General features: G+C 35.7%; 2 protein-coding genes across 2 annotated transcripts in view; both read left to right on the forward strand.

Moving 5' to 3' along the window:
• The first annotated feature begins 5,240 nt into the window (after positions 1-5,240).
• On the forward strand, positions 5,241-6,212 carry LOC101626286 (olfactory receptor 4K15-like). The gene has a single exon (XM_004694568.1). The coding sequence runs from the start codon at positions 5,241-5,243 to the stop codon at positions 6,210-6,212; it is 972 nt and encodes a 323-aa protein (XP_004694625.1).
• Positions 6,213-17,641: 11,429 nt separating this feature from the next.
• Positions 17,642-18,391, forward strand: part of LOC101636090 (olfactory receptor 4K15-like) — a 1,230-nt gene continuing 480 nt past the window's right edge. The window contains exon 1 of the mRNA XM_004694700.1: positions 17,642-18,229. Coding sequence (XP_004694757.1) covers positions 17,642-18,229 — 588 coding nt within the window. The remainder of the gene's footprint in view (positions 18,230-18,391) is intronic.

Genomic DNA, 18,391 nt, shown 5'->3' on the forward strand with positions numbered 1-18,391 from the left:
TGGGTGGTAACATACATTTGTAGAGGTGTGAACCTATACCCCTACCATATATGGTGTTTTAAACAATGTTACATTAATTAAATACTTCTGAAAAATAAGAAATAGCCCCCAGGGTAGCAGTGTTCTCAGGGGCCTTGTATGTATTTTGTCATACAGGCAGCTGGGAGTGTACCAATCCCCTAAACCAGGAATATGTGAAATGTATAGGAATTTGGAGATAATGCAGTCAAATATTTCATTTTATGGACAAGGAAATGGAAACCTAGAAAGGTATAGGAACTTCTTAAGGTAACACAGAGAGAAAATGTATCACTGTGATGAGACAGTTAAGTGAACATACTGCTAGTAGGACTGAGAGATAAAGGATGTCTTTCCCTGGAACGACAAGGTCCTGAAACAAGGCATGGGAAAGGGAAGGTGGCTGTGTCTGAATGCATCAGTTTGGCTAGGAGGGCCTGAGGTGGGTCGGGGTAACAGGGACCAAATCAACCAAGTGTTGTTCCTACAAGGGTGATGTGTGATGATGATGATGTAGGTAGGTGAGTCAGCATCTCACACACAGTGGTGAACAGGAGGTTTTGGACTTTGACTGCATGTGAAAGTACGTTGAGGGGAGGACTAATGATGGTAAGGAATGCAGGTGAAGTTTCTTTACCGCCAAGTCCTATTCCAGTAAGTCCTATCATTTTCACCTGAATTTCTAGGTTTGTTTGTCAACTTATGCCCGATGGTTAGGGACCGGATCCATTGGAGACTGGCACCATCACAGCGTAGGGTCCTCCAAGCACTATCCTGAAGTGAAAGAGGGAGGGAGGAGACTTGTACTTGGGTTGTCAGCAGTGGGGATAGCGATATCCATTTTTCAACTTGACATGGTCACATGCCCCTTACACTACTTACATTTGGCTGGACCAGATTCATCTCAGGAGTACAGAAAAGCTTTGGCATCACCAGAAAATCAGATCTCAGCTCAGGTTTTGGACATATCCAGATCTGCTGGAGTAAGAGGAGAGGTTCTAAACTCCATGCTGGAAGAAATAAAACAGGGTACTGCTCACCATTGTCCCATATCAGAGAGAAGCTCACAAATATAGTTATAATACAAGTTACCTAGTTTTACTTCTTAATTTATACTTAATTTATATTTTAAAAAATATCCGAAAATAAAGAAATGCTCACTTGCTCCTCTCCATGCATTTACTAGCCATCTTCATCAGTTAAGAACATATGATTCACTGTGGATTTTTTTCTCATTCTAAGTAAAATTGCTAAGTACAAGGGCCAATTGTTTATCTAATTTTCTAGATATTGCTAACTGCATCTCTATGATTTGCTGCAATTTTTATTTTATAGGAGTACCTTGTAGTCTTGTCAAAGGCTATGGTTGAGGGCTATGGGTACCTAGTGGTGGGTGTGATGTGGTAGTCTGAAGGCTGTGACCCTATACTTCTGAATTATACAAAATATTGAAATCAACATTGCCTCAATTAAAAACTATGAAAAAGAAAGTACATTGAAAGTTTCAATTTTTACAAATACGATATGTGAAAGATGATATTTTAGTGTAGTTCTGCTTTTAAAATATGGATTCTTCAGATTAAAAACAAATGTGATAGCAAGTTACCAGTGAAATGTAGCCCTTGAAGAGGCAAATAAAAATGATCTCTATTGATCAAAATAAGATCAAAATTAAATAAATAACTGTAAAATCATCAGAGATTATATAAAGTGGCCATAAATTCATAGTTGAGGAGAAATTAAACAAAAAGCATTATTTAAAGGCATAAGACAAGAGAGTCATCTGGATAAACTTGTTAATTACATAAGAAAGAATAAGTTGTCAACCTTGCTTGACAATTCAAATTGATGTACATGTACAATGTCTTTTAGAAATATTTATTTTATGGAGATAACTTTGGTTTACAGCACAATATACTTTAGGGGTGTTTGTAGGCTCATGCTTCTTCAAATTTATATCACCACATTGGTGATTTGGTGGTATGCATTGCCTTCAAAGCCTACAAAAAAGAGATAATACTAGCATACAAAGTACCTCTCCTAATACTCCAACTTGTTTCATGACTCTGTCTCACTTTCAAAATTGGATGTGGATAGTAATTTCACATCCAATAAATCCTATAAATCTATATGCACAATTTCTTCATAAAATTAGCATATAAAATCTAGTTTATTATATTCTCACAATACACCATATTTAAATGGAATTCATACTAAGAATGCAAATATACTTACAATAGATGCACTATTAAAGGTATTTAGTATCTAAGAGTGAAAAAAAATCATTGCACATTCTCACTCTGGGGGATCAAATGTTTTCTGCTGAGTTTTTCCAGTTTCAAAAGCAGGGGATATAAACAATGACTCGTCACTCTTTTATGAAGTAGTTCAGAAACCTGTACAAGTCGGAATTGCCCTAAATTTATCAGAAACATGGTACATGCAATTGGTAGTACGGAAGACACAAGAGAAATGCCTTGGGAGCTGAAAGTGGTTTTGCTGTCTGGACTTCAGCCATGTTCCCTATCCAACAAGCCAAACAATGTGTAATGACAAAAACTGTCAAGGGACTGTCCTCCCATAGTCCCAGTCCAATCCCTACTCCAGAATGAAAGGGAAAAATGATAAAATGGGAAGAGTGAATTAAAAAGCTGAGAAGAGATTTGCCTACGTCAACATTTATTATAGTTATGATATCTTAGTTGAAAAAGTACACTAATGCAGTTTTTTTTCCTAGGAGGATTTTACTAGAAAGAAGCCAAAACGTGTATCAATTTTCTTGAACTCTGCAGATAATTGAATCAGGTGTGTTAATTTTATATTAACCATTCTCTACATTCATTTGCTTGTGATTTTCTCTTTGGAAACTGTTAATTAAAGTGAACTTTAATTAGAGAAAGAAGCTTGAAGCAATAGCATTTGGTATTCGGACTTAGCCTTTTGTTCAAAACCTTTTGCCTCAGCCATAAAATATGTACATCCCTGTTAGTCTGGTGTATAAAATTTGATTTAAGGTATGATAGGAGGTGATTCTCTTTGTATTCTTCTGAAGTATAGAGGGAAGGAGGCACTACAAAAGCAAACTAATAAATACTTTATATTTATTGCAATAATAAATAAAATTTAGGTGAAATGACACCCAATAGAGTGATACAGTGCCACTCTCTGTGAAAATTTCTGGCATTGTTTTCTTCCCCCTTTTCCACACCTATTAATTTCTTACTTGTGCTCACTAAAGTTTTCACAGTGGCTGACCAAATTAAAAGACATATTTAAGAATGGGTTTACTCCCTGTGTTTTCCTAAACTCATACTTTTCATTTTGGATACAAATTCCCTTTCCTACAATAGAATACTACAGAGACATGCCCCTTTACAACAAGTGTTGATTATTGATTTAGTATTTTTAGAATGGCTCCATGTTACTTATTTTCTCATAGTTGCATGGTTTATTCACTTCATTATTTTAACTCTGATTTTTTTTTTTGGAGAATTGCTATAAATTATAACAGTAGCCCATTTAGCAAATATTACCAGGGGCTAGAATTTTCTCTACTACTAAATTTTAAGCTACAATATTAAACACAAAGCATTTACCATTTTGGAAAACAAAATATATATCACCTCCTCACTTTTATTTTTTTTAACTAGAAAGGGTGATTATTATCAAGTTCATTTATGGTACATTAAATAGTACTTAAGAGAATTTTATTAACTATCTACAACAATGCCTCATTTTATAATCCAGGTTATTAGATTTGTTGCATACTATTAAACAATACCTTTTATATTCCATTAATAGCTCTACTATCAAAGTTTGTGGATAGAGTTTTGGAGAACTGGGATGGAGTTCTGGATTAATTACTTGAGGATTGTAAAATATTGAACATATTGGTTATGTTCTAATAGCTCACGTATAAAATCATAGTTAAAGGTCTCGCAGAGACCTATCTGTGCCTCAATTTCCTTTTATTAAAATGAAACAAAACTTTCTTTTTCACTAGGATATTCATACATTACATATAAAAACTTTCAAATTGACTGACATCACTCTTTTTCAGTGTTTTTTTTTTTTTTTTTTTTTTTTTTTAGAGACCGATAGTTAGCATTTCATGACATGGAAAATGAAAAGTGATAGTTTTTTTCTTAAACAAATAACCACCTTCCTTTCAAGTAAGAGATTGTGCTTCAAACACAATTGATTAAAAATTAATTCTCAAATCATTGCCTACCTCCTTTGACGTTTTTCTGCAGCCTTTCAAGGAAATTGCAAAAGAGACAGGTAGCACTATTTTACAGTCCATTGGCAAATTTATCGTTATCTGAATTGTGTATTATCTTTAATATTATTGCTTACGATCTATTATTATTTGTGACCTAAATTTTTGCCTAATGAGAAAAGATTGTGTTGCTGGGTATTTTTCAAAGAACGTACCTTATTAGGTAAAAGAAATCCTAGTCAAAGCCTACAAATTCTAATTACTTCTTTTGGCAGCTTTCTTCATTGATAAATTGAAATGTTACAATTGACCTGCTTTTCAAATACTTTAAGTCAATCAGACCTTGGCATTTCATAGCCATTATCATTTTATTATAAATGTTGACATTCTGTACTCACATATTGGTCATGCCAGTTTACTTACTTAAGGTACTTGATTTCAAATCAAAGAGCTACCATTATTTTAGAGACAACATGGATTTCAGTGGTGTGGTGTAGAGGGTAAGTAATAAAGACAGAGGGAAGGTGAGAGAGATCATTGTTAAAAAGCATAGGGAAAAGGTTTTTTTTTCCTTAGAAATGTGGCCTCTTGAGAATTCTTTAAGAACTAAAGCTGTTTGTGGATAATTCCAAGGGGATAATGAAAATCAGCAGGAAATAGAAGATAGTACCTAGATCTGGTTGCCTTAGCATTTTCTTTTAATTGTAGTTTTTGCAGTGTACATGTGTTATTATTTAACATCTTATTTAACTCGCAGTTGAATAAAATTGAGTTGTGGATTCACATTTGCACCTCACAGTTATCTTTACTAGTAAGGGTAGTTGAGAACACAATCTGTATGTCAAAATTACAGCGAAAACATTTCCTAAAAAGGATACTTTCCAGAGAATTTCAAGTTAATGTTGAGAAAAACTTTTCAAGATTGGGTCTACTCTTTTTTGTTTTTGATTGTAACTTATATGAATATTCTTCCCTGTAGGTATTTCTCTCATAGCTTGAGACCATGGACCAAGGAAATTATTCTAGAGTGACTGAGTTTGTGTTGCTGGGACTATCCAGTTCCTGGGAGCTCCAGTATTTCTTCTTTGTGTTGTTTAACTTCTTATACATCACCATTGTGCTGGGCAACCTCCTTATTGTCCTCACAGTGATTTCTGAACCTTCCCTGCACACACCCATGTACATCATGCTCAGTAACCTTTCTGTTCTTGATGTGTTTCTTGCCACATACGCAACCCCTAAGATGATCCATGACTTCCTTAATGAATCTAAGACCATCTCGTTTGAGGGTTGCATGGCCCAGATATTCTTGCTCCATGTCTTTGCTGGTGGGGAGATGGTGCTCCTTGTAGCCATGGCCTATGACAGGTATGTAGCCATTTGCAAACCCCTCCACTATACAACCATCATGAACCCATGCAAGTGTACAGGCCTGGTGGTAGGCTCGTGGGTCATTGGAGTCTTGCATTCCTTGAGTCAGTTAGCTTTCACTGTAAACTTGCCCTTCTGTGGCCCAAACATAGTTGATAGTTACTATTGTGACCTGACTCTGGTCATCAAACTGGCCTGCACAGACACATATGTCCCTGAAGTGTTGATGCTTTTGGACAGTGGTCTCATGGGGGTCACTTCGTTCTTGCTCTTACTGATCTCCTACACGGTCATCCTAGTGACTGTGCGGCGCCACTCCTCAGCGGGCACAGCAAAGGCCCGCAGCACCCTGACTGCCCACATCACTGTGGTGACCCTCTTTTTTGGGCCCTGTATCTTCATCTATGCCTGGCCTTTTGGCAACTTTCCAGTGGATAAAGTTCTTTCTGTGTTCTCTACGGTTTTCACACCTATATTGAACCCTGTTATCTATACGCTGAGAAACAAAGAAGTGAAATCAGCAATGCATAAACTGAAGGCCCGGTATGTCAGTTCCAGGCTGCTTTCCCAGAAGTCTCGCACAAGAGTGGATTTGTTGAATTGACAGGAAGGAATTTGAGGAAACACAGATTTATCTTTTTCTTATGGTCACCACGATTTCAAAAAACTTTCTGTAAACATAAATGAAATGCATGTCTTTTGTTAAATATTTAAGAACTCTCACATAATTATGAATTTTCTGATTATATTTAAACTTGTGGATTTTTTTATATAGATTTATTTATTTGTGTATTCAAGAGCTGGGGTATAGGTCAGAAGTACGGGGAGGTCAAAGGACTCACCAGACATAGTGAGGAACAGAACAGGTAGATCTACTGAAATACACTGTTGAGGGGAGCAGCAGGAAAGACAGGAGAGGTCTGCTGCGCCATGTGGGTCAGCTCCCTGGTTGGGGATCAAACTTATTCTGTGGTAGCTGGTGTCACTTCATAGTGCTGCACTTAACCCCTTGTGCCACCAGGGAGGCCCAACAATATTTAAACTTGCTGTAGTTTTATGGTTTGCAGTTCATGTGGCTATCCTTCCTGTCTAAAACCAGCTATAAGATGTTTCATAAACCATTATGCAATTTAAATTTTAGGAGATTAATTTCACAAAGTTTAAGTGCATATTTAAGATGATAAACATAAAAACATGATGCTTCTTTCATAATCTAAAATACTTCCAGTAATCTATGATTTAGTATCAGTATCAAAACAATTACACCATAAATATTCTTAATTTTTTTCACATATTTTACACTAAGAAGTTTTTGTTAGTCATCAAAAAAACCCACAGATTCATTTGGCATGCACAAAAAAGTTTACAAAAATTCACTTCAATAGTTTTCAAATACACCTTCATTTTTTTTTTTTTTAAAGATTTATTTATTTGTGCATACAGAACTGGGGTACAGGCCAGAGGCTCAGGGGCAGCGAGAGGCTTCACCAGAGACAGAGTGGGGAGCAGAACAGGCAGATCTACATAGTACACTGCTGAGGGGAGCAGCGGGCGGGTCAGGAGAGGTCTGCCACGCCATGTGGTCTCCTCCAGGGCAGGTGGGAATTGAACTCATGAGGAAGCGGCTTCAGATTCTCAGTGCTGTGCTTTAACCCGCTGCGCCACCAGGGAGGGCCCATTTTTTTTTTTTTTAAGATTTATTTATTTGTACATACAGAACTGGGGTACAGGCCAGAGGCTCAGGGGCGGCGAGAGGCTTCACCAGAGACAGAGTGGGGAGCAGAACAGGCAGATCAACGAAGTACACTGCTGAGGGGAGCAGCGGGCGGGCCAGGAGAGGTCTGCTGCGCCATGTGGTCACCTCCGGGGCAGGCGGGAATCGAACTCATGCGGAAGTGGCTTTAGCTTCTCAGTGCAGTGCCTTAGCCCGCTGCGCCACCAGGGAGGGCCTACACCTTCATTTTTACCCTCCTCACTAGAGAAGCCAAACTACTTAAATTTCCTATCTTTATCTTTTACTTTCTGAAAGTTTTTGTATAATTGATATAATTTCTTGAATGTCTTGGCAGAATTCATTAGTGACATCATCTAGGACAGAGTTTCCATCTTTGAAGATATTTTAAAATACAAATTCCATTTCTTCCCTAGATTAAGGACTATGCAAATATCTACCAGTAGTTATTCTTGAGTGAGTTTAGGACTTCGTGTCTTTCTAGGAATAGAAATGTCTTTTAAGTTCTAGTTTATTGACATAAAGTTGTTTACTCTTCACTTATTATCTCTTTCATGTTTACTGGGTCATTTGTTCTTATCATTGATAATTAGTTTCTTCTCCTTTTTTGTTATTGGGGGAGGTAAAGATTTATAAGATTTATTTATGTAGTTCAAAGACCCTTTTGGTTTCATTGATTTTCTGTATAGCTTTCTATTTTTACTTTGATAACTGCTTTTACCTTTATAATTTCTTTCTGTTTGCTTTGAATTTAGTTTGCTTTTTTCTTCTCTAGTTTTTTTTTTTAAATTTAATGTAGTTTAGAAATGTTTCAGTTGGTATTTCATCAATTTGATATATAAATATGAATCTTTTATTATGAAACATAAATAAAAATGTATCTTTTATTATGAATCATTTTTTATTGATATGTTATTCCTACCTGAAAACAAAATAAATTTCATATAATACTCCTCAAGCTTCATGTGTTCAAATTTTTTCTTTGCATTAGTGATATTGGTTTAATTGGAATTTATTTGATAGAGAGTACGGACTTCCATATTTTTCCCCTCCAAATTCTTTAAAGTTTATAAATACTTTGTTCAGATGTTGTTAATCATATGTTGAATGACCTTTCTTTTCACTGATTGTGAGAGCTTATTTTATGTCAAAATAATATCTTCTAGACTTCTAGGTTATTTAATGTGTTCAACCAGTTGATCAGTCTAATTTTAGGCTAATTCTACACTGTTTTAACTATAGTCTCACCATGTTCTTAACACATGATAGTATTGCTTGCTATAATAATTGTATTTCGTCTTAGTAAATTGATCTATGTTCATGTGAGTTTTAGAAATTGTCAATATAACTTGCTAAAATTAGTGTGGCTCAGTTTGGATTATCTGAAACTCTTTCTGAATTTTGACTTAATATTCAGCTTTTTTACCCTAAAATAAGAGAACTTTCTAGTTATTGAAGTATTCTCTACTTTGTGCAAAAAATTTAATCCCTGCAGATTTGTTTTTACCATATGCTTTCTTCTTTTGTTAAATTATTCATAGTCAATTATGTACAATGAACTGAAAGTAATGAGAGTTTAACAGTAATGCAAAATCATTAGTTACTCATTATTTCATTTTACATATATTAATTTTCAAATATATTCAGTGGATGTGTTACTGCACCCAAAGGGGTCAGCCAGTAGAGCAGCCAGTAGACAAGGCAAATTTGACAAGAAATGATAATTTAGTACTTGTAATGAGTAGCAGAGGCAGAGTGTGAGGTCTCCAAAGATTACTGAGCAGGGGCTTCATATAAAGTAATTAAATTAGTAGTCAGAAAAAGACCAGTTGAAAAACTAACCCTTGATAGGTGACTACAGAACTTAAACACCAAGGTGGGAGGGGAGGTAGGAAAAGAACAGGGAGGGAGGGAGGGAGGAATAAAGGGCATGTTGCTGGTGGATGGCCTATTGCGGTAATATCTGATGGGGCTATCCCAATGTTACCTCAGTTAAAAATAAATTAAAAGCAGAAGTGTTGCTCCCTGGTAATGTAAGGAGTTAAAGCGCAGCACCATGAAGCTCGCTGCAGCCGCTTAACCGCGAGTTTGAACCCAGCCAAGGAGACCTTTCCTATCTCACCCTTTGCTCCCCTCAGCAGAGTACTTGTCCATTTGCCCGTTCTGCTTCCCGCTCTATCTCTGGTGAATCCTCTCAGCACTCCTGCACCTCTGGCCTGTCCCCCAGTTTTGTATGCATAAATAAATAAATCTTTAAAAAAATGTTAAAGGTGAAAAGCAAAAGAACAAAGAAGTATGGGATGATTGGATGCTGGAATACAGGGTGGCGTTGTGGTATCTGTACTGGCGTGGAGGTCACCGGTCGCATGCTAAGAGAATGTTGACTACTTCAGGTCACTCAAGATTGGAACTATTATGTTCTGGGTCCTTCTTGAATTAGTGACCGCTCAAACTGTTTAGAAGAGGTTGGAACCTAGGTTCCAAAACTATCAAGTTCAGACATTGTTTAAAATAAATCAGTCAGACATTTTGATGGCTTTGCTGGAAGCAAATCAAACAATTGACTGTCTTAACCATTTGGTTCCCACATCCCAGTTGTTAACCACTTGGTCTCCTAGTTTGAAAACAGATTCAATTTATACAACCAATCTCAGACTACTGAATTCTATTTTCTTAGTTAACCTTTTCAAAAGAGATAGTGGTTTTAATTCAAATTATACACGCTAAATCCTAGGCACTTGAGGCACAATTGAATGAATTTACAATCACTGATTAGGTCATCAAATATTTGAGCAGGTGCTCTTTTTTTTTTTTTGGTAAGATTTATTTATTTATGCATGTAGAACTGGGGTACAGGCCAGAGTGCAGGGGGCAGTGAGAGAATTCATCAGAGAAACAGTAGGGAGCAGAACAGGTGGAATGATGAAGTACACTGCTGAGGGGAGCAGCAGGCAGCTCAGGAAAGGTCTGCTGTGCCATGTGGGTCACCTCCAGGGCAGGGATCCAACTCATGATAAAATAGCTTTAGCTTCTTAGTACTGTTATTTAATCCACTTTGCCACTAGGGTGGACCTCCTTCATGCATTTTTAGAGGTGCTGTCTGAACCTCTTTGGAGTTCTTTTTTATTTCACTGACCTCTTGGTGTTAGATTAAACTGAAGCTCATTCCTTGAGACTCTTTACCATCTGTTTTACTGGGCTGGTGATCTCATTTAATAACAAGGCTTTATAAGCTAAGGTGATGAGACACAAATATATATATATTTGTAATTGGTGCTCTCCTTCTTGGTCCGTCAGCACTTGGTTATTTATCTCTGCATCACACTTAGCATGTCTGAAATTGAATTTGTGTTCAACTTTCAATAGCCTGTTCATCTCAGTTACAGAATCTTTTATCTTTTTAGTCAATAGGTAGGTCCAAAGGCCTTGAAATCAACCCTAATGTATTTTTTTTATATCTCTTGTTAAATCTGTCAGCAAATCCTACTGAGTCAATTTTCAAAATATTCTCAGGATCTGGCACTTTTCACAACTTCTACCATTTGACCTGAGTCATTTTCATCATGTGCTTGGTTTATTGCAGTTAACTCCCAGTAATTTTCCCTGCTTCCACTCTTACCCTATAGTTCATTCTAATAGGAAAGTTAAAATATTCTTAATGAAATATGCTGTATGTCACTTGTCAGCCTCAAATCTTCCAAAACAGCATCCATACATTGCACCCTGAAATTAAAGTTGTTGCAGTAATCTCTTAAGTCCCAAAACTTCTGGCAATTACCTCTTTAATCTTTACTTGATTATTTCTCTTTGTTGTTCATACTGCTTAGGTCAACTTATTTGTTGTTTCCAGAAAATCACAGATGCCTACACCAGGATTTTTGCATTTGTTATCACTTGTACCTGGAAAACATTCTCTTCCTTTTCATATTCTCTGGCTTTTTGCCTACCTCAAGTCTTTTCTTAATCATAGTAAATAAGTACTTCTTGGACAATTACATCTAAAATGTAAAACTGTTCAAGAATATTTATTACTCTTTTCTTCTTCATATTTTCTTCCCTGGCACTTACTCTCATCTAATCCTTATCATGTACTTATTAACTGCTTCTCTCAACTACCATAAAAACTTCAAAAAGGCAGGAATTTTGTTGTTTCATTCACTGCTGTATCCACTAAACTTGGAAAAATGCCTGACATATGGAAGATACACAAAAAATTTTTGAACAATTAAAGGTTTATTGCTATTAAAAAAACTACTCGATATTAAAATCGTGGAAATAAAAGTCATTACTTCCACATTTAGCCCCCAACCAATGGAAAAATTCTAAGGCAAAAAGGCTCCCCATGCTTTGTGAATATAAGGAGCTAATAAGTACTTAAGAATTCTGGCCATGAAATATTTCTCCCAGGGGGCACCTTTAACTGTTAGTGTTACTGGTTGAACAAATCTGTCCACTATGGAGGACAGATAGCTTCATAGTTCAACTTCCCTATACTCCATTTCCTCACGTGCAGAAGGAAACCTTAACTACATCAACTTCTTTCTCAGTCCAAATAAAAACAAGCATTGAGACATTTGTTGTTTGTTAGACTACAAAATTATAGGAGAGACTATCTATACAAAAAAATGTAACTGTGGTCTGATAAAAGCAGAATGGAGAGGGTAAGATCGGTTGCCTCTACAACCTTTAAGGTTATGCAGGGGAATCACAACAATTCCAGGGTTTTGTGAATCAAAGTTTGAAATGATCAGAACTAAAAAATTCTTCTTTTTTTATTTTTGTGTCGAAGAACTGGGGTGTTGCCAGAGAGGTATTTTGGGGGGTGCGTATAGGGACGGGTGGATTAATTGTGATAGGATTTGCCAGAGACAGAGTGGGGAGCAGGGCAGGTAGATGTCCTGAAATACACTGCTGAGGGGAGCAGCGGGAGAGACAGGAGAGCTCTGCTATGTCCTGTGGGTCAGATCCCTGGCCAAGGCCACAGAGGGATATCCCTGAGACTTAACTTCCAAGGCCAGCTAGGAAGCCCCTAGAAAATTCTTCTGGCCCTTTAAACCTTTGTTTTCTGATGTTTCTCCTTGTCATTATGATTTTTCTCCCTCTCTCTTGGTCCTTGTCAGCCATTGCTTGACTAAGACTTAATATCCTGTCACTGACATGCTTATTCCTTTGGTCATTCTTGACTGTACCCATCACAGTATCAGTGGGCATGCAAAGAACTTCTGAGCAGCCCCCAGCTGGAACTGTTCTCCTCTAGCCTTTTACCTCCAGCCAATTCCATACTTGCTGTCAAGTGCATGTTCCTAAGCAGCTTTCCCTGTACAGAAATCCTGTATTTCAGTGTATTCCATTTTCTCATAAATTCACCACAGAATCTTGAGACATGTATAAGACCCTTTCAAATATGGTCTAGTAAAACCTTCTGACTTGTGCTATACATGAGCTGTTGTTTGGGGATCACTTCTAGTTTTCTTCACTCCTACCATTATGGTAGTCTGTATGCGCTGGTTATTTTCCTTTTATTATCTCTGCCTTTCAAAACCTTAAGTTTTACTCACGGTCTTTCACAAATAACACATTCTGTTGTCTCTTTCTCCTCTACCCTCCTATTCTTTACTTTTTCTTTTACTGATCTTTTCAAAAGAAATATAATCTCTCCCAGTATTGAACAGATAGTAATTTTGTTTGCATTTCTAACATGTATGCTTTTTTTTACATATTATGTTACATTATTATTATTATTTGTTTTAATTGCCCTTTTAAATTGGAAGCTATTTACAGATACTACACTTTGTCTTACTCATTTTTGAATTCTGATTCTGTGGTTTTGCCTTGGAGAGCCTCAACTTTTACAAATTTCTGAAATAAATTAACTGGGGAATGTAGAACAAATAAGACATAAGTTTAGCCTAGGTGATTTATTATTTTGAAAAACTATAATATTTGCCAAACATATCACTACAACAATTAGAGTATGGCTTAAAACAATAATGTATTTCATAAAGAGTGTTTATAATAATGACTAGATCCAATTATAATTCTAGAAAACACTCAGAAATTTTGCCTGTGCATACCTTTTTTAGAAAAAACTGAATTCTTGCAAGTTACAATAGGGCATTAAAATAACTAACAGATAGATAGACTTAGAACATGTGTTTTAAAATGTGAGTCCCTAGATAGAAATAATATTTGCTAGTCTATAATATAGGATGGCTTGTTAGCAGTAACCCCATTGGGAAAAAATTACATCAATAAGAAATACATATTCACCTTTACGTCCTTTTAAATACAGTGCTAAAAGTACAAAGAATATTGCAAACTGTAGAAGAGCATATTCCCTATAACATCATGTTATAACCTCAGGTTATTCATGTAAAACTTCTGAAGTAAAAAAAATGGACAAATTCTAACTTTCATGTGTCAACATTGCAACTGAGTAATGATTCATGTAAGTTTTAATACTTCTGCTACTTCAAGTTCTCTGTAGATTAACTACTTTGATACCATTTTATTTTATTACTTTCAATTCCACAAATAAGATTGAATTTGTCTCTCCTTGTTTGAACTCTCAATGTTCTCAGTTCATTTTTCTACATGCTATTGAACCTTCGGTCCTTTCTGCAGACTCAGTCACTATTGTCTCTAAGATCATTCCTACAGTTATATTGTATGTAATGAGGTACTTCATTGGACAGTCAATATATTTCTTTAAGTTCCATTATATATATATAATATATAATATATACCATATTATATATTATATGTAATATATTATATGTAATATATGTAATATATTATATGTAATATAATATATATCATATATTATATATAATATAACATATATATATTATATATTATATATATATAGGCACTTTACAATGATCTCCAAGTAAATTATTATGCCAACATCCTATTTTAGAATACTTAGCATGTAGGTTCTACAATAAAAATTTCAGTTTCGTCACTTGTTTGTTTTATATAAGGGCAAATGACACAGACAAGCAAAGAGTATACAAATGTCCAATTCATGAATAAATGGTCATAATTTAATGATCATTAAATGACCGAAGCATCAAGATTTTCATGTAAATATGTAAATAAGTAAAAATAAAAACTGTAATGCACCATTTTTTCAAGAAAAGGTGAGGCAAACTGCATCATTTTAGTGAGGTAAGTTTGCTATGAGTATTTGAAATTTCTGAAATATATAATTACAATAGTGTATTCCAAACTAGTAATTACTTAAATCATAAGATGTTAGATAAATAAAAGCAAAGTTATTATATGCTACTAATAGAGAAAATTAAAAATGTCCATTAAGTAAAATACTACAATATATAAAAAGTTGGTATACAGTTACTGTTTTGGCATGGAGATTATTATATATTGTTGAGTAGTATGTTATAAAATAATATGTATGTGTAAACACTGAGATATAGACATATATATGCACAATAATAAACAGCTTTTAATCTCAAATATTTTATCGTGTTGCTGTTTGTACATCAACACCAACTATCAAAACACAAAGTCCACAGTATTCCACTGTGCTCCTGCCCCACTTTGTGCTTTTCTCTCCCCGCTTGTAGCCTTGGTTCTACAATCTTCACTTTCATAATCCCCTCCAATTCCATTCATGTTGTTGCAAATGGCAAGAATTTTTTATAGCTGAGTAGTAGTCCACTACACACACACACACACATAAACATGCACACCCTTGTGTCATATAACACGACACACACCACACAATGATCCATTCACCTGCTTTAGAGCACTTAAGTTGTTCATTGCTTGGTTATTGTAAATAGTGCTACAGTATATCTCTTCCAATGAGTCTTTTTATATTATTTGGGTAGATGCCCAGACATGGAATGGCTAGGATAGGAGCCGAGATCCAAGATCTACAAAGAACTCATATAATTTCACACAAAGAAAACAAATAACCCAATCAAAAAATGGGGAGCAGAGCTAAACAGACACCTCTACAAACACACACAGATGGTCAAGGGTACATGATTTGACTTTTTAATTAAAATTAAACCTTTATCAATTAAAATGAGCTTTGCTATCTTTTTTTTTTGATGAAAAAATAGTACATGTTTACTGCAGAACAAAGATACTCAGCTAGTATATAAATGTATAAAGCATGCATTTATCATATTCTCTCACCCATAGATAATCACTATTAACACTTTAAACACTTTAGGGGCTAAGGCTTTAGAAACCTTCCCTATATTTAGCAATAACATGAGAATACCACACAGGTGAATTCAGATTCCATATCTTACTTTTCTTTTAGTTCCAGATAATCAGGATCGAACAGGTAAGAATACTACTTTATCTGATTTCATTAATTGTACCACGATTATTTTTAGGGCATGATGGCCCTAAAATGAAGCAGCTTAAAGGGGAGAAATCCACTCAATTATAAATAAGAGATTGAGAAAGTACAGTACCATCTTAATATGCTCAAAATGTAGGAAAACATCTTTCTACATTGCAAAGGACCTTACCTTACAAAAATGGAGTACTTTGGGCAATTAGATAACTTTGTCTACCTATCCAAGACAGGCTTTTTGGAAATCTCACCCCAGGAAAAGAGTTGCCTGTTATTATTGGTAATAGAATCCAAAGTAGGACACACATTCTCACATACATGTGAGAAAAATATGCTTGTGTGTGAGTTCTTTACATTTATGAAATGTAAAGTTACAAGTATATTTACTATTGCAAGTATGTTAAAGTAGTGATAGATGTAGGTAACTCACAGGTAAATTAATATACAGTTAATGTATAAGGTAGTATACAGAAAGTCATAATCTTTCTGCTACTATAGGAACATGATGAAAAAAGTTTGGACACCACCTTTCTAAAGGTAAGGCTTCTTAGGTTCTAGAAGTCAGGTATTTATTATTCATCTTGTTTAGTTTCTTCACAACTATTTACAGTAAATGAAATTTCATAGTAACTTTAAACTTTAGAATTTTTCAAAAACTGTCAAATAGCCAGAAAATAATGAGTGCTTCTTAAGAAGTAAGATTTTTTTAGAGTTTTCTCCAAAATATACAAGGATAATCCACCTATCATATAATAATTTTTTAACTGAATACAACAAAAATTACATTCTTTATATACCTGTAATAATCAATATTGTTGAGCACCCTCTATGGACACTGTATTTTGAAAAAATATGAGTTCTTCCTTCAGATTCATAAAATGTCTCATAAAGTGACAATATGTGTAAATATGGTGTCCTTTTTGTATTGATATTGATTGAAGATAATATATTAAATTCACATAAATTCAGAGTCACTGGGTAAAGAAGACTTACTATAGATAAAGAATTTAAATTAGAAACCAAATTAAATGTGATAAATATTTACATGCTTAAATATAAATGGACACCACAAAAATTCATGTCTTAAGTTGGGTGAGTGTACAATTCAATGTTATGTATATGTTAATTTATAAATTCAAATATTTCTATCATGGGTGGAAAAAAGGCATAGTACCTAACAGCTATTGAATATCTACTATTGGGCCAAGCACTCTTCTAAGTATTTCATCTAATCTTACTCTTTTTTTTTTTTTAAGATTTATTTATTTGTGCATATAGAACTGGGGTACAGGCCAGAGGCTCAGGGGCGGCTCCACCAGAGACAGAGCGGGGAACAGAACAGGCAGATCGAGGAAGCACACTGCTGAGGGGAGCAGCGGGTGGGCCAGGAGAGGTCTGCCACACCATGTGGTCACCTCCGGGGCAGGCAGGAATCGAACTCATGCGGAAACGGCTTTAGATTCTCGGTGCTGTGCTTTAACCCGCTGCGCCACCAGGGAGGGCCTAATCTTACTCTTTTAATCCTAATAACAATTCTATGAGCCATATTCTATTATTTCTCCCAATATGCCGATACAAAAACTGAAACACAGGCTCATATTAACTAGGAGTTAAGAGATAGCATTTGAAACTTAGCAGCATGACTAGGTGGTTTACCTTTTGTATCATGAATTTTTATCATGAATTTTTAAATTGTGGAGGTAAATATAAACTTGTTTCTTTAGGATGTAGCTACGACAGCGAGCTGCACAGTGAAAGTCAAGGTTATACAGTCATTACAAATTGAGTGGCTTGGTGTAAGGCGTGTATCTTGTGTGCCAATGAGCAACTAATGTGACATGACTCTATTGAGTGGAATTTAATACCTGGCTTGACTTTGCTCATTGATTCTCATAGCCTCATCATGTACTTTCCATTTCCCTTTAGAGCGACATTTTTGACCTGATGTCAGAAACTTGAAATCATGGACCAAGGGAACACATCACGAGTGACTGAATTTGTTTTGCACAGTCTTTCAGGTCCTCGAGAGCTACAACTTTTCTACTTTGTCTTTTTCACGCTTTTCTATATGTCCATTGTGCTAGGGAACCTCCTCATTGTGCTCACTGTCATCTTTGAGCCTGCATTACACACGCCCATGTACTTCCTACTCAGCAACCTCTCCTTCATTGATGTTTGTTTATCCACCTTCGCCACCCCCAAAATGATTGTTGACTTCCTTATGGAGCACAAGACCATCTCTTTTGAGGGCTGCATGGCCCAGATATTCTTTCTGCATGTCTTTGCTGGTGGTGAAATGATGCTTCTGGTGGCCATGGCCTATGATCGATACGTAGCCATATGTCGACCCTTGCACTATGCAACCATCATGAGTGTGCGTAAGTGTGCAAGCCTCGTACTGGGCTCCTGGCTCATTGGAATTCTGCACTCAATCAGTCAATTAGCATTCACAGTAAACCTTCCATTTTGTGGCCCTAATAAAGTGGATAGCTTTTTCTGTGACCTTCCCTTGGTTATCAAGCTCGCCTGTACGGATACCTTCACTCTTGAGGTACTGATGCTTTCAGACAGCGGTCTAATGGCCATGAGCTCCTTTGTGCTCCTTCTGATCTCCTACAACACCTCTACAAACACACACAGATGGTCAAGGGTACATGATTTGACTTTTTAATTAAAATTAAACCTTTATCAATTAAAATGAGCTTTGCTATCT

This window comes from Condylura cristata, unplaced genomic scaffold, assembly GCF_000260355.1.
Source record: "Condylura cristata isolate star-nosed mole 26May11 unplaced genomic scaffold, ConCri1.0 scaffold00045, whole genome shotgun sequence".
Taxonomy (NCBI): domain Eukaryota; kingdom Metazoa; phylum Chordata; class Mammalia; order Eulipotyphla; family Talpidae; genus Condylura; species Condylura cristata.

What these genes read in the sequence shown, in the direction of transcription:
- LOC101626286 (XM_004694568.1), top strand. Translation starts at nt 5,241, where the DNA reads ATGGACCAAGGAAATTATTCTAGAGTGACTGAGTTTGTGTTGCTGGGA.